Here is a 17,642-nt window from a genome sequence, read left to right on the forward strand (position 1 = left end):
GGGGACGCAAGAGTGTTTACTTTATGAACATCCAGGAGTGATTTGTTTTAGAGTTGGAGATTAAGTGGTTTAGGAAAACAATTTCTGTGTACAAACACACTGCAACACATCCGCCATTTCACCTTTATTCATATTTTTCACAGTACTACAAAATAAAGGTCCTTGTTGGTTCGAAAATAATATTGATACTCAAAACGGCTCCTCAAAATATATTGGGTTTATTGGTCTTTTAGCCAACTAATTATAAAATCCTAGATTATTCAGAGTCAATTTTAACTGATTATTTTCACAACCCGTTCTCACTCCCAACTCCTCAAATACTGGCTCGACCTGTCAAACTATGACACTCCACGTACCCCTCTCTAGTGTCAGTTCTGCACATGCAGAGCTGCCTCTTGTGGCCGCAGTAATTGTGACGGGAGTGGAGCCAACGAAGAAGTGAGGTGACCTAGCAAGTCCAGATAGAGCGGAAGGCGGGGTGGATGGATGAGTCAAACTAACACAGGACTTTAACCCAGGAGACTGCTGTTCATGACCCACGTGTTAATAAACGTGTTGACTTCTTTTAACTTGCATGAAATAATTTACTTAAGTTACGTAACTTAAGCAACAGACATACTTATTCAAACTCAATCCCTGAGCTTTTCTTAAACTTATCCAAATAGTTTTGTTTGAAAACACACCCATAACCGCATGCCGAAGCCTATTGGACTACTCTACACAGTTTATACTCTCTCGGTTGTGTGCAATGATGCTTCCTCTATCTGTGAATTTAGAATAAACTGCATTATTTCGAATGAAAGAAACAAGCTAATTCATATGATTGTCTCCCTGATGTTGGAGATGTTTGCTTGTTTTCTTCAGGGATTTATTGTGTGAAAACAGCCTGTAAACAAAATGTTTTTTGTCAGACTGAATTCTGGAATATCGGAACGTACTGTATTTAGATTCACGGCGAGAAAACTGTTCCTGCTTGTAGACGCAACAATCTCAAGGATGTTTCAAGTCTTTGAAAGTTGATTTCGAACTTGTAGATTCTTGGAGAATCCGTCTGCAGTAATGTAGAGTTGATAAGCTAACACAACTTTTATGGTTCTTGAAGTAATGGAGATATTATTTTAAGTGCTTTAGCATGAAAACACCGTCTCTTCACTATAACCTGTCAGTTGTCATAGTTGTTGTTTTTATTCCCAACACTGACACTTAGATGAAGCCGTCGGTCATTTACTGCTGTGAATATTAGCAAAGCCAGGCAAATTACTGGAGAACGAAATAATCTAACAATCTTTTTTTTTTTTTTGTCCTGCGAAATTATAACTGTTGTTGTTAGAAACTGCAAAAGGGACATGGCTCATAATGATTAGATGTTAACTGTGAATGAAGTTAAATACCGCAAAATCATTAGTCTGAGATGTTTACAGCGGACAGGAAAGGGGCGATTGAGTTGGCTGAGGCTCAGACATCAGACTTCACAACCCGCGCACTTATTTGAAAAAGGGCAGAGATACAAATAGATCTCGATGCTTTCTACAAAACCAAATCTTACTATACCTTCATAAAAGATTATACCCATTGTTGTCTGGTCTTGTGGTAAGAATTAACCAAAGATGGGGGATACTTATCAAAAATGTTTGCTTTCCTAAACATCTCGTCATCATATTTCTTTACTCTCAAAGATTAGAATCTGTATCAACATCATAATATCCAGTGTTGCTTTGGCTCAATTGTTTTTTCATTTTGTTTCTAACGAGCAGCAGCGTCTTAAAACTGTCAGAGATGTAATGATTGGATGTGAGCAGTACTCGTGATGATGAACATTAACAATATTCAGGGGAATGTTGTGGCTAAATGAACCGATGTAACGTGAACATTTTAGAAGTCTATAATAACAAATGTTGTGTAAGTTTTATTTTGAATCTTTTATTCGATGGTTTGTTCCATTTGGAGCCCACGTGTCCTAACTGAACTGTTCCAGATCTAAACTCACTACTATAAATTACAAGTACTCGTGTACTCTGAAGGATTCACTGACTGTACACAAGTTCTTTGTTTTGTTTTTTGTCCTTTTTCCAAACTGGTCACCTTTTGAGCCTTTTCTTTGTTTTATATTTATTTGTGTTTACTGAAGTTCTTGATTTGAATTTATTTGTTTGAGATAGATTTTTCTAATGGTAAGTATGGGAAGGATGTGTAGTGGACAAACAGTTTGATTTAGACATTTTATTGCATTTCAAAAGTCCTTTTGGGCAAATTCAGACTTGATTGTAAGTCACAATTACGGTTTCCTGACAAAATAAACATCAGAGTTACTATTTTGGAGGTGGGGTGCTTTTTTTTTTTTTCTCACTTCCTGTTATGAAATGCTAAAAATGTTGGAACGGTATTCTTTTCAAACTAGGAACGATGCAGTTATTCGTTATGAATGTTAACTAATCCACCATGAGGGGCCTTCAATAGATTTTACTTTACAAGATTGTATTGTAGCGTCTGAGTTTGTTTTTTACCATGGCACATTTTAATATAGATTAGCATACTAATGGCATTACATGAGTTGGTATTTGTAGTTAAAAAATTGTTTCTGGTGTTGGTGAGTAGAAGAAGGAACATACACACCTATTCCTGAGGTAGATGCAGGTTTTGTCTTCAAAACATCATAAGGAACATTTATTTCTACAGTATTTTATAAGAAAACTTAACTCTGAATCATATGGGACCTTTTTAAAGGGGACTTTCAGCTTCATTTTCAGCTCCATACTTCTATATATTCTGTTTCAACTACAACATGTTTATTAATGTTTAATATTCAAAACAAAATGTATAGTCTGAAACGCTCCGTTTTAGTGTCTGTCTCTTTAAGCCCAATGTGCTCTGATTCGCCTGCAAAAACAATATTGTACACCTTTGCAAAGGTAGTTCTGAAACCGTGGATGGAAGTAACCTACTTGTGTAGATGGGGGGGTGTGGTATTATTGATTATATTATTGGTATTATAGTTTTAAAACGCTATAAATCATCACTGAGGCAAATATCTCCAGCTAAACCAAAAAGCTCTTGTTTTCCACGTGCATGTTCAGATTTCTATTTTTTTATTTTCAGAAAAAATTTAAAAAAATTCTCCACGCCCCCAAAACCCGGCTACACCTGACACCTGTCCACACCCAAAATAACGAGTAAACTCCTCCTGTTGGCTCTGAGCATCTAATAATTCTACATCGAGCAGCTAGGCACCGCGCTCAGAGCTGCCCACGAGGTTTCACCTCAAACTGGCAGCTGCGACCGGCACTTTGAATGTTGGCGTATTGATACAGTGAAAGGGAAGGTGCGAGGTGTTTCCGCTCCTAATCCACTTAGCAGCATTATGCTGAGCTTCGTTCCAGACCTGACATGCTATGCGCACTTGTAGCTCCCCAAAACCCGGAGTCAGCAGCTCTGCGTCCGTTACGCACAGCTGGAGGGACTGTCCGCAAGTCCGAGGGGGGCGAGGGGCCGAGCAGCCGGCGCTACAGGTAAGCGACCCGCACCGCCTCTCACTGCACAAAGCGCCTTTTTTGGATGGTGAAGGATTATCGATTATCTGCGCTGACCTCATTTACTCCTCACTTCAGCCTCAACTCGACCTTTTTGATCACATATGTGATGGTTTTATTGACACGGAGATCTTAATACACAGAGGGTATAAGATTAATTCATCTTTCATTATTGCTCTTTTTCCGCGAATGAGATCACGTTGTCTCTGTGCGCGAGCTCACGCTTAATTTAATCAAAGGCAATCTCGGATTTAATTGCTTTTGTGAGGCAAGTCCGGTTCTTTTTCTTTCCGTTTTAACATGTTCAACGTGCTTTCAATGCACTCCTGTTTTGTGAGAAGCCAAAGCCTGTGTGATTATGTAGCCATAGTAACGGGTGGCTGTCTGCATCCACCCCCCCTCCCAACACACGCGCACACACAGAGACACTCCTCTTCAGTAGATCTTCCTCTGCAGCTATGCAAGCAAAGATGACATGACACATGGACATGTTCATGATGATGTGATTTTATCTGTTTCCAGTCTTTCCACATGTTGAAGCTGCCCGCTGTAAAAGATGAGACACACTCTGCGTACGTGTGTGCGTCTCCTCCCTGTCGGCGGCGTCTTCTCGCCACATAACGGAGCTGGAGCCATCAAGGAATAGCAATGCATCTGACATAACTTCCTGTTTGGAGTCGAGACAACGAGGGCAATGAAGGTGCACTCGCCTCCGAGGAGGAGACTCAAGCGCAGTCGCGTCCTCTTCTTCATCTCAGGTGTGCTGCTGTGTTTCGTCTACACGCTGACTCTGAAGGCCCGGCTGTCAGGCCCGCGAGCCTCCGCCCAGACGGATGACGCTCTCGGTGATGATGTTGTGGAGGTCAGCATTCGGGAGGTGATTGCATCCAATGAGACGGATGTGGGGGTTGTCTCACCTGAGAGCACCAAACATCCTTTGGTGATACTCGTCAACAGGACAGATGTAGAACATTGTCTCTACGTAGATCCTCAACCTCCTCCAACTCCACCGCCACCAACCACTACAGACACCCCTCACAAGAAGGGCGATTACCCCGTGGACATCTTCTCAGTGGAGGAGCGACAGCAGGGCTGGGTGGCCCTGCACATCCTAGGGATGATCTACATGTTTGTCGCCCTGGCCATCGTCTGTGACGAGTTCTTTGTTCCCGGGTTGGAGGTCATCACCATCAGGCTGGATATCTCTGACGACGTGGCCGGGGCCACCTTCATGGCGGCCGGAGGCTCTGCCCCGGAGCTCTTCACCTCCCTGATCGGTGTCTTCATCTCCCACAGCAACGTGGGCATCGGCACCATCGTGGGCTCGGCCGTCTTCAACATCCTGTTTGTGATCGGCATGTGCGCCATCTTCTCCCGGGAGATGCTTCATCTGACCTGGTGGCCGCTCTTCAGAGACGTTACCTTCTACATCCTTGACCTCATCATGCTCATCGTCTTCTTCCTGGACAACACGATCCTGTGGTGGGAGAGCTTGACGCTGTTGATGGGCTACATCAGCTACGTGAGCTTCATGAAGTTCAACAGGCAGATCGAGAATGTGGTCAAGACCCTGATCAACAGGCACATGAGTATCGTCAAGGTGTGGACCGCAGAGGAGCTGGAGAAGGTCAGTTGGCGATACACGTCTGGGGAAAAAGTGGCTTAAAGATGGATATCGTGCAATTCACAACAATATAATCTGTAGTCACACTGAGGTTGTAGAAAACATCCCTCTGCCTACCAGTCTGTGTCCATCAAAGCTGATTTGATAGTTTACAGATTGCCTCAGTGTCCAATCAGATATGTGATTGAACAATCAGCTCTCTATTCAACACTGGCAGCTCTAAATAACTGATTACAGCCACAATTTGCAACATCTAATTCATGATGCACTGAAAAGAATCCAGTGATAATAGCAATATAATTGTAATTTCTGATCAGTTATGTGCCTGTTACGAGCAGAAATGACTCTGTAGTGTCATTCGGTTAAAAGTAGGAGGCAAGTTGTTCTGCAATATACCAGTAAAAATAACTCTTACTTAAAACAAAAGTTTTAATTATTACTAATTATTTTAGTTTTATAATTGCAATTTTAATTGTTGAATGAACTCTAACAGGTGGTGATTTAAGACTATTTTACTGTTGTGCAACCAACATCAAAAAAGAACAGCAGGAAGAACATACAACCAGATACAACAAAAGATGCAGACAACAAAGATGTCTCTGCAGAGCAGTTGTTACCAGATCGACTTCCATCTGTACACAGTATATTTTCTACCCTTTCATCTCCTCACAGTTGGAACTGCTGCCTGCTCAGATGCAATGAAAGAGGGACAGTGATTTTGTGGGTCTGAGCAGGTGATGCCCTGTATTTGTGTAAAATCCTTTGATGATGCTGAACAAGAAAGGGCTCCAGGTGTCACAGACAGCGTGTCACAGTAATGAAGTGATTGAAACGTCACTCTGTCTCTGCCACAGCCCTGAAATACCAGTATGCAGAGAGGTTGTTTCATTTCGAATGAAAAACAAGCAAAGGAATAGTGTATTTTTAAAGGGCTTTTTTTTCTGTACAATGCCTGAAGATTAAACGGCTTCTTGCTGCTCCCAGAAAGCAGTAAATGTCTGAGCCCGCAATTAATATGCAGAGCTGTGTTTCAGTATTTCAAGTACTGCCTTCTTCAATAAGCCTGAAGCACGTCTGCAGACAGTGTGTGCTCCCTCAGTGATAACACTGGACGTAATGACGCATGCTGCCACATTACTGGGTCAGAATTACTGGACTCTAAAGTATCCTCTTCCTGGAATTCCAGTATATGCATTGTCCAACAAGTATTTACAGTCGTGTCTCTTTAATCTGTTTAGGGAAGGATACCTGTAGAAAGTAGGACACGGGGAATTAAGGATCATGTTGCAGAGACAGAGGACTCAGGCAGGAATCACTTAAGAACAGATTAATTTGCACGAAGGAGAAGTTTGATAGATTGTATTTTACTGTGTATCTGATTGAATAACAACCAACTGAAATAAGTAATAAAGTAAAATGATGTACAGTAAATACAATGTGATGTGCATAATGGTTTGCCAATTTACTGGGAACAGATTCAATTTGGCTCTGCAGCTCATTCAATTCAGTAGCTGCACCGACTCCCTCTGGGTCCTTCCGGAAGTTGTTATCCAGAAGGAACACGTCTTCTGTAATCACCTGTAATGTATCACGTCGTTCATCCCCGTCACTTTGACTGCCTCCTGTTTTAGCATCTAACTGCATGTCAAACCACTGCTGTTTTGTCACTACTAATGATGACAGCTGTAGGGATGTTTTCAGGTCCATTTTTTACATTTTTTTGATTTGCCCACAAACGGAGCTGACCAGGTGATGTTCAATATTACACAGGCCTGGGTTAGACAACAACTTAATTCATAAGCAGCATGTAAGCACAATATCAGCTGTCATAATGAAAGTGTTAAAACCATATTTTTAAAACCACACAGGGCCTCAAGGTGAAGTAATAAAGCAGGATCAACTTTAAGGCTTAAGCCTTAAATCATACATGCTATAGTGACTGGATTACTGTGCAGTCTTTTGTCTGGTCTATTCAGGAACACTGTTGCACACCTGTGATTGAGAAGTCCCCCCTGTCACCCCCCAGAAATGTTCCTTGCCGGTCTGCAGATTTGATATTGGTTTAGGTTTAGGCTGTGCTTAAGGACAAACTGTCAGGATTAAAGGTGCTGAATTCCAAATTAAGAGCACAAGATTGAGGGATTGCCTCAATCTCGACTGCTGAGCCGGCAATTAGTAGCTAACTATGCTAACTGTGCAGAGAGGTAATTGTCTAGTCAGTGGGGCATGCACTCACATGCACTCACATGCACTCACATGCACTCACATGCACGCGAATGCACGCGTGGCTGGACCGGCTATGTACACAATCACAGAGAAGCTTGGATTGCAACAGACACAGCGACTTTATTCTCTCTTCAGGTAGACATTACTCCGCTGTATCTGTACAAAGCTAATAGCTATTTGCCGCTATTAATGCTCTGAATTTCTATTTTAGTACCTTTTAAATCAAGCATTTTAGATTTTTGGCAAAGGAAATCTGAACAACTAAATGTGTGATGTTGTTTCATTGTTTGACAATGAAACAAACAAATCTCTGTATATGTTCACAGGGAAACTGAATTACTGAGGTGCTGCTAACTGATTAAGTTGTCACTAAATTTACAGGAGAGTGAATCTCCACCAGAACCACATCCTCCTGCTGCTGCTCCCTCTGCTGCTGCTGCACCTCCTCCTGCTGTTCATAAATCCAAAAATGAACTTGAACCACCTCCGAGCTCCCCTCAATGCAACACACCGCCACAGGATGATGACAAAGAAAAACTCAAGGTACGAAAAGCTAAATCTAGTGTTGATGTGGACTGATGTTAGATTGACATTCTTCATTTTGGTAATTTATTAAATGGCTCTCAGTATTAGAGCTTCCAATTTATTGCACCTTATTTGCTCTGGTCATTTTACTTATTCAGTGAATTGCTCAGTTATGATGCTGGTAATGTAATTCCTCATGTAAAGGCAGAAATGAATCGCAGAGATTCGTATCCCTCTGGACTTGTGCAGTAATGTAAAATAACATCTGCAAGTCATGAAAAAGCGGATTTCAAGGCTGCGCAAGCTATTCTATACAGTTAAATGCTACATTTAGTGTGTAAAATTAATCTAAATGATAAGGGTGGCAGATTTACCATCGCAATTCTGAGTCATTTTTGAAACAATGGCTCATTGATTTGAGAAAAAGTTTGACAAAAGCAGTTTTTCATTTCTAGCCTGCAACTGATTTTACACGCTTGAAATCACAACTGACGAGCAGATTTTATCAGCTGTAGCTCGCTAGCTAATTAAGCCAACGTTGGCTAAATGAATTGTCTGAAAACAACTCGTATTAAAATGAGAATCCTATGAAAGCAGTTTCATAAATATGCAATTCAGCACCGATGTGGTTGTGCTACAAGACTGAGGCTAAATGCTAACACGTTCCAGGAAAACACCTGCTTCCACACAGTGGGTTAAAATACAGTGACCAGACGTCGCGGTTTGTCTGGGAGTGTCAAGCTTGGTGTCTCGATCCCCAACAAATATGTGTTAAACACTAAACACGTCACGGTTTTCTCCAGTTAAAATAATAACAATTATATTAGTTTTCAGGTCATACATGGACATTTATCATATTCTGTCCAACTAATTATTCCAGAACCCGATATAAAACATAAACAAAGCACCACGCGTCTAAATTCAACACTTATTTATTTATATGCGTGTCAAATCGATGCTATGACGCCCAGGGCTCGATCTGACAGCACCTGGCAGTATACGCAAACGTTTAGCTCTCATGTTAAAGAAACTGTCTGTCTTCTCCAAAGAGCTCATTCCTTTATAAAAGCATCCAGCAAGGAAATGCTGCGTTCTGAACACACTGCCAGAGTACATTTCTGGTCGCGCACGGTGGAAATGCCAATATAAAAGGTCATATTAAGAGGCCCAGATAGCAATATACAGTAGTTGGCAGAGAATGTGTCGCAGTCTTCCATCTCACTCCGGGTTAAATACGACATTTATCTAGTAGGGGGTATTAAAATGGTTGCAATCTCACCGCTAGATGAAACTAAATTCTACACACTGCTTCTTTAATCACAGAAGATATTGGTGCTATTGGCCTTCAAAGCTTTGCACTTGTTCAACTTTACATTGCCTTGAAGTTGTTGATGCAGTGTGGTTTCTGACTTTGTGTCTGCTGGCCTGTAGACGCGTCCCACCCTGCAGCGAGGCGGCAGCTTTGCCTCCCTCCACAACACCTCACTGAGGAGCAGCATCTTCCAGCTGATGATCCACACGCTGGACCCTCTGGGAGAAGGTAACGACCACAACCAACCACAGTTTCTGCAGTAATGAGATCAAATTTGCAGCCTGGTGCTTGAGGAGCTTTTAAGGAGTTTATATGCGCCCCCCTTTTTTTTTTTTTTTTTGCATTTGATCCTTAAAGGTTTTTTAAAGGCAGATTTTCTCTAGTGTGGTGTGCGAGAGAAAACGTTTTCATAGATTTTCATGAATCTGCAGTGGCTTTGAGGTGCAAAATAAAACTAAACAAATAAACCAAAAATGACTTATAAAACAACCAAATACTGTGTCTGAAACAGTTTCTCAGTTCATCAAATATACAATTTTGTCGTACAATACTATCACCCTAAAAATTAGAACTTAAAGTTGAGAATAAGGCAAAAAAGATTCTTGCAAATTGTCTACAAATAAATACAACTCAGCATTTTGGATATTATTTAATTGCAACAATGGGTAAATTGCGTTTTACACTTTCTGTACACCTTAACTTGATACTCTAGTGTTATTTCTGCACCACATTGTAATAATATCCCACTGCACACTGTGCTGTTGGATGCAGAAGAGCCGTAGCGAATGATTATTTTATATAAAGCAGAATTGTTGACAATGATAAATGTGTCTTATTTATATCATATATGACATAAATGCATAAAGTCTGAGAAGCTGGAGCTGGTGAACTTCTGCTAAAAGAAATGAACTGAAACGATTAATTAACTGCTGATCGACTAAATGTTCCAGCTCTAGGATGCAGTGACTTAACTCTGTCCTAGTCTGTCCCGGTCTGTCCGTCCTGTCCCGTCCTGTAAGTCAGGGCAGAGCGGTGAACCAACGCGACCTTCAGCCCGTCCTCAAACTCCCCGGGCCGCTGTTCCCTCGCTCTCACAGCACTCGGCCACCACTGATCCTAATCAGCTTTTGAATAGAGGCTAATAAGAGCCAGCGTACTAACAGACCAAGCTCTTTATCTCTGTGGACCCAGTGTACAGCAGCAGCAGCTGAGGCCGGCTCCGTGTCATTACTGTGGTAAACTGTCAGCATCTTAGACGTTTAGCTTCCTGATAAATAAACCAGTTTTCTGTGTTACATAAATACAGATGTGGAGGAAGTATTCAGATTATTTACTAAGGTAAAAGTACCATTAAAGCAAAGAGCCTCTTCCTAAAATACTTTACATTGTTAAAGTGTCATTTTGGTATTTTTAAACCTGGACCCTATATTTTCCCATGTTTATGTGACTAAGAATGTTTTTAACAGGTGGGGGAAATAGTTTTTGTTCTAACACTCAACCACAACAGGCTGAAGTACACCACCACCCCATGTTTGAAATAGGACTAATAGCAGTCATGTTTAGTTCGAGGTGCACTCAAACAAAAGGTGCATATGTTGGGTGGTTTGCAAGTTATGTAAATTAAAACTCATCTGGAAGAACACCGATATGCTGACCTAAAATATTTCAACAGTTTTTTTACTTCATAAATGAATACATATAAGTAACTTAGAAATATTATCCTTGCAAAACTTTTATTTTCTCCTGTTAGTCATAAACATAGGAGAGAAAATACTTTATATCAGACTAAGAAAATTGATCACCGACATGTTTTTTTCCCTGTTTCTCAGGGCTTCTGTAGTGATGCCCCTGGTGATGCATTTCTGAGTTCATGTCATCTTTTTGTTCCTGTAGATAACTGGTCAAACAAAGTCACATCACATGCAGATAATTTAGAAAGTTAGAAATGTGTTTGAAGGCACCGAACGGCTCAGGCAGGTGATTACATCGTATCGGTTTGAGTGGACACAGCGTGCAGTCAGAGAGAAAATGCGTAAATCTCAGATGGCCAAGAAGTTAAAATGGCTGCTGTGGGTTTCCATCCTTAGAGGCCGCCCTTAGAGGCAACGTGAAAATCCCCGGCCAGAGGAAAGCCAGAAGAGGTAAGAGCGGCAACATGTTGCCGCCTCGCTGTTGTTTCCTGTCGTGTGTCTTGTTGTGGTTGTAGTTAGTGAGGACATTCAGTAACTCGAACAAAAGACAACAGTCAACAAATCACAATCCTCTCCAGGAGTATGGCAGCGTATAACGGATCAGTATCATCTTATAATATGAAAAGTTTGTTATAACAAGATGTTTTCAGGTTATTACAATGTACAAACTTATACGTTATAACAAGAAACTAGTATTGTTATAACAAGAAACTATTCATCTTGTATAAAGTTGTAGAACATGAAAACTTGTTATATTGTGCAATTTACGTATATGGTTGCATGTGATTAAAGTGTCACATAACCGGAAGAGACTGAAGATTTTAATTTAGAATTTAGTTTAATGTGTGTCTCTGCCAATCAGAGACGTCCTTTAATGGGGATGTCAGCGGGGAGGGGTCAGTACAGAGGAAAGGTAAGACGCTTGTGTCCCCCGTCTGTTGTTGTTGTTGTTGTTGTTGTTGTTGTTGTGCTCAGTCGGATCTGCTTCTGTCCTAAAAATGTTCCTGAACTGGTTTTTGGATATCTTGGATGTTGTTGTTATTAGATGGTTGTTTGTTTGAATTGGAGGGTTGCATGTGTGTTTGTTTGCATCCAGTTGTTTCTGTGTTGTTGTGAGGATCACTGACCTTTTTTCACACACTGGCTGTTTGGAAAACTAATAAATAAACTATATAATATTAGTAACAATAATAATAATAATAATCACAGGATTATTACAGAATCTGAGTTTGTGCTCATTTAGTTTGAGCAATGTCTTACATTTTCGTTAATGCAATTTAAGAAAAGTCTCAGTACTAAAGCAAAAAACCTATTGCAAATACTATGATACTTTTATTCAGTTGCTAATTTGACAGCCCATAGTATAGAAATATCTAAGAGTCAAGCGTATGAGGAGATATACACTGTCACACTACTATATAACAAGATTTAGTCTGCAGCAGACTCTCTTCTGAGGAAAAGAATAGAAACATTGATCACCAGGAGGGATGTAGGAAATTTAACTCAAGTCCTTGGTTCAGTTTTTTTAAATGGCCAGAGTGTGAGTGTATAAAGTCAAAGGCATGTTGACTTGGTTGAACAAAACTGCTCGTGGATGAAGTATCCCGCGACCAATATTAAAAAAATAATGTTGTATATGAGCGATGATTTTCTTGATTGCAGTCCAGAACAAAGTTAAGGCTCTGAACGTCCCGGTCTCAGGCAAATTACAGAGCAAGTCACATCACCGCCCCTCTGAAGGTGAGTTGTGTGTTACAATCTGACGGTTTGATAAAAGCCAACAGTCAGGCCAGATTTATGTCAATTTCATGAGATGAGTGCAATAAGTGTATTAGCCTAGCTTAGCACAAAGACTGGAAGCAGGTGGAAACTCAAACTCAAAATATTTAAAGTTTGGTCTGAGGGTGATGGCAGAGTATCAGACACATGCTGTGTTACATTGTTAGCTAAATAAAAAATGGTTTGTTCTGTATTGTGGCCATTTTCTTTGCAGCAGCACGTCAAATTCAGATCAGGAGAAGACGTCCAACTCCAGCTTTACCCCCCGAAAACTGCATCTAGAGTTGTTTTCTGTATTACTGACGTTCCTACTACTGGTAGAATTCGCATGATAGTGTTCCAAATAAGAATTATTAATAACCATGTAATGGCCGCTAAAACCGTGTGTATCTGTATCTTTATATTTAGTGACTTTTTGTTGGTATTTTTCAATTAAAAGGTTTTCTTTATTTAGAAGTTTGTATGCTGGAAGTGCAGCACTCGTGTAAAAGGTCGGTTGCTTGTCGTTGATCAAAGATGGTTGAAGAAGGTTGTTCTCTACAATCAGCGGAGCCTTTCACTCAGTGTTTGTGCGTCACAGTGCGGAGTAATGAGGTCCTTCAGACTCTGAGGTGCAGAGCAAAGTGGGGCTGCAGGGAGTCTGGAGGGGCCTCAACAAGAATCCATCAGCCCGAAGATTAACATGCAGACGGGACCGTGTGTGTGTGGGTGGGAATCCCTTTTCCTCCATTACGAGAGCATGTTGATCTCTCAGCACTCCAATCACTGGCACATTGTACCGGCCTACACAACATCATCATTTTGTCAGCTTCAACATAAAAAGTACGATTTGTTTTGTCTCGAAGTGTGAAATGAAAAGCACCTCCTGTTAGACGAGTGCCAACACCTTCATAGGATTTTAAAGTGTGTGTGTGTGTGAGCAGTTTTTGTCAAAGAAAAGCAATTTTTACTGAATCATCTACTTGTGTTAAGTTGAGACAGACGGGACTTTTTGGAGTGATGACCGTGATGATAAAAGGATGACTGAACAACTTAATTGGAGTCCTCTATATACAGTATATCTGCTGATGTGTTGTGGGGAGATGCAGTATACCGATAATATATGTATAGATATCCCTGTCATTCTGTGTGTTGTTCCTCTTTCTCCAGATGATGAGCCACAGCCGACTGAGCCAGCCGGTGGTGCTGCCGGTGCACCGGGGAGCGCTGCAGCCGAGCCGTCCACCTCACAGCCTCAAAAGACAGAAGAGAAGAGCGTGAAGGCGGCCGACCAGCCAAAGGTTCACACTGTTGATTTCAAAACAATGACTAGAATAGAACACGATTATTCACAGAGACCTGTTTTAAATTGAGATCGATCCTCCAGTTTCAAAGTAGTGAATTTTGGATTTCCTGAGATAAATAACAATCAGCCTCTCTACACTCCTGCCATACTCCATGTTTATTTATGTTAATTGCAACTTGGGACAACTGGGAAATAGGAGGTATTGATGAACTTGTGAACTATTAACACTTATTATTAATATTATCATTACAACCGGGAACATTCGACATAAAAACAGTCGAATGTTGTCAATTTGGATGATAGAAAAAATGAAGTCACATTAAGAAACTTCCAGCTGCTGATGTGAAGTTTGATAGCAGACACATCTTCATCCAGAGCAGAAGTCCGTTGTCTCGTGCCTTACCCCCCCCTGACTCACGAACCCTTGGTTTTCATGCTTTTGCGTGAGTCACTGCCTCTGTGAAGGCCGCTCTAAGTTACAAGTACAAGTACCTCAAGTACAGATGTTGAGTAAATGTATTTAGCTACATTCCTCCACTGCAGACACTTGTGACTTTTCAAACAAAGATATTACAAATAGAATTATTAATAGCTGCATTAATTCCTGGAAGTGAGCAATTATTGTAATTAGTTCCAACTGTGCTTTTCCTGCTGTCAAGAGTCAAAGGTGTTTGTTGTGAAAAAGGTGAAGTGTGCTCGAATATTAGCGACGCTATCAGGATTTAGGTTATTCTGAGAGTAAAATAAAATGTAAAGTTCTGGTGTTGCTTTCTCCTGCAGGCGGCAGCGGGTGGATCAGCGGGCTCGGAGGGCAGCGGTGGGGATGAGAGCGGCGGCGAGTCCGGTGAGAGTGGGGGTGATGACGATGGTGGAAACGAGGAGGAAGACGAGAGTGAACCGTTGTCTTTAGAGTGGCCTGAAACCAGACGCAAGCAGGCCACCTACCTGTTCCTGCTGCCCATCGTGTTCCCGCTGTGGCTCACGCTGCCTGACGTCCGCAGACCGGTGAGTACAATCCACATTTGAAGTACTTGTACTTGTACAGTTTCTGCTACTTCTTCTACAGTGATTCACGGTTTTTGAAAATATATTTGAAAATTAATTATTTGCTTTGAATGAGGTCCTTGAAAATGAAAAAAAAATGGTGTTTGAAAAAGTTTGTGAAAGTCCTTGAATTCAATTTAGTAATGCCTGTGTTGACCCTGTATGAAGTTTTTGTAAATAAACAGATGTCACACACATGCAAATCAGTTTGACATGTTTTACTAAAGAGCACCATTTATTCATCTGGTTTAAAGTAATGATGTTCTGTGGCTGTTTCTCTGAACTTGTTTCTTGTTTTCCAGGAGTCCAGACAGTATTTTGCCCTGTCGTTTATCGGCTCCATCACGTGGATCGGAATTTTCTCCTACATGATGGTGTGGTGGGCTCATCAGGTTGGTTGTCATGTTTACAGCAATTTAAAAGCCACTGACTTACTGGAGTCCCTGCTGTTTAGCAAACTCAGAGTAAGGATGGATTATTCATTTGTAATCTTCTTGTTCTACAGGTGGGGGAGACTATAGGTATCTCGGAGGAAATCATGGGCCTGACTATCCTGGCGGCCGGGACGTCGATCCCTGACCTGATCACCAGTGTGATCGTGGCCCGGAAAGGTCTGGGGGACATGGCCGTGTCCAGCTCGGTGGGCAGTAATATCTTCGACATCACTGTAGGGTGAGTACCGGCTGCAACGGAAAAATAATTTCAAGCAGGCTTGGTTTGGCTTTTATCTAATTGCAGCAGTAGAAAAAGTTCTCAGTTCCTTTACTGAAGCAAAAGTATCAATACAACAATGTAAAAAATACTCTAAACAAGTAAGTACTGGTCAGATAAAGTATGTTGACAGAAACCTGTCTGTCCTCTGGTTTTAGTCTGCCCGTCCCGTGGCTCATATACACCCTGTTACACAATGGCGAGCCTGTAACCGTCAGTTCCAACGGCCTGTTCTGCGCCATCGTGCTGCTCTTCCTCATGCTCCTCTTCGTCATCATCTCCATCGCCATCTGTCGCTGGAAGATGAGCCGAAGGTTGGGCCTCACCATGTTCGCACTGTACTTTGTGTTCCTCGTGCTCAGCGTCATGCTGGAGGATCGCATCCTCGTCTGCCCCGTTTCAATCTGAGCTGACAGGCAGAGAGAATGATCGCCTCGCATGACTTGGGTACGTCCAGACAGGATCAATACCGTTACGGTGGATGTGTTAGATCGGAGAACCAAACCTGATGTCAAAAGGCTGACCTGGCGCACAGTAGACACATGGTAGTAAAACAACCTAACTAGCAGTGCTGTCAAAGGAACAGTCCACCTCTTACATTATTAATCTGTAATCTTTAACATTTTCTAGACGCTACTCTGCCCAAAATTAGTGTTGTGTTCATTTGCTTTTTTCCTGCTAAAAATCCCGCAATGCAATGTCCAGCTTTTTATAGATCATTGTGCAACCTGTCAGTGATGACACAGTGAAATACTGCTCTTATATAATATACTATATGTTAATATAGTAAAATACTGAGTGTAGCAACACACTCCAGCATTGGGACACGCATCTAAACACACGCACCTTTCTCTGTAAGCCCACAAATCAACTAGGATATACTACTGGTATATTCTACAGCACTGACAAACGCTCCAGAAAAGAGTTTTCTGCTGACCTTTAGTGGTTTAACTTAACTTCTACAACTCCTTTCCGTCGTACGTTTTAGACGTCGGAGTCTCACTTAATTGAAACTTGTACCTACAGAGGATTTTCCTAAACTTGTGGGTGTAGAAATGTACAAAGCCCGGGAGGTGAATTTTTATAAAGTGCACGTAGGCTTTTATTAAGTCACACACGCACGCGCTTTACTAGTTCTGGTAAACGGACCAATTCAGTGGATTTTAATGTGTTTATTTGTGTTGTTACGGTACCGGGGCTTGGAGCAACCAAAAAGAACAAAAGACTTGCAAGCACTCATATCTCAAAAAACAAAAACTTTTGTTGAGAACCGCAATGGATTTCTGCTCAAAAAGTTCCTGATTATGACCATAAGTGGTTTAACTGTGCATTAATACACAGGGAAAGTCGGCTGACTTGACCGCAGTTAACTGAGCACTCACATGCAGTTGAGAAGGGGGACAGCATCGCCGTCACCTCCTGGGGTCCCTTGAAATGACACCTTTTGTGCAATTCATTTCTTCTTTTAAGGCTATTCAACTTCGGTGCAAAATGCACACAATAAAACTGTACTAGAAATGTAACAAGCACAGAACATCACCACTTACCATTTTAGGAATTTTCCTTTTAATATTTTGACCATAATGCTTAGGGTTCATCCCTGAGGGGACTTTAATGAATAAATTAATTAAATGCATTACAGCAGTAAGGGTTTCAGATTTATTGTGCAGCACTTCAAAACTACTGGATGCAACTTCAGTTTCGTATGTTCAGTATTATCTCTAAAACTCTGTTCTGTATTCAACCAAACTATAGTGTTTGTTCAGTGTAGAACAATTTTTGTGTGAACAAATATTTCATTTTGTCAACATAACTGTGGTGGAGAAAACCAGTGATTGTGTGTCTGTGTGTCAGACTGTCTTAGCTGTGAGAAAATAAAACCTGAGGAGTCATGTCAGATGTCACTGTCTTGTTAAAT

The 17,642-nt window shown here is 41.3% G+C and overlaps 1 protein-coding gene across 3 annotated transcripts; it reads left to right on the forward strand.

Annotated features, from left to right (window-relative positions):
• The first annotated feature begins 6 nt into the window (after window positions 1-6).
• Window positions 7-17,616, forward strand: LOC116383979 (sodium/potassium/calcium exchanger 1-like). 3 transcript variants are annotated; one of them, XM_031848201.1, is made up of 12 exons: window positions 7-3,506; window positions 4,050-5,154; window positions 7,759-7,920; window positions 9,334-9,442; window positions 11,302-11,355; window positions 11,768-11,818; window positions 12,568-12,645; window positions 13,834-13,964; window positions 14,750-14,974; window positions 15,316-15,405; window positions 15,519-15,685; window positions 15,883-17,616. In XM_031848201.1, exons 2-12 carry the CDS (start codon window positions 4,222-4,224, stop codon window positions 16,130-16,132), a joined length of 2,250 nt encoding a protein of 749 aa, XP_031704061.1. In that variant the 5' UTR covers window positions 7-3,506; window positions 4,050-4,221; the 3' UTR covers window positions 16,133-17,616. The 3 variants fall into 3 exon arrangements, with proteins under 3 accessions (XP_031704061.1, XP_031704062.1, XP_031704063.1); XM_031848202.1 differs by lacking the exon at window positions 11,768-11,818; XM_031848203.1 differs by lacking the exons at window positions 11,302-11,355; window positions 11,768-11,818; window positions 12,568-12,645.
• Window positions 17,617-17,642: the final 26 nt, after the last annotated feature.

Source organism: Anarrhichthys ocellatus, unplaced genomic scaffold (assembly GCF_004355925.1).
Source record: "Anarrhichthys ocellatus isolate YVR2014 unplaced genomic scaffold, GSC_Weel_1.0 scaffold8, whole genome shotgun sequence".
Taxonomy (NCBI): Eukaryota; Metazoa; Chordata; class Actinopteri; order Perciformes; family Anarhichadidae; genus Anarrhichthys; species Anarrhichthys ocellatus.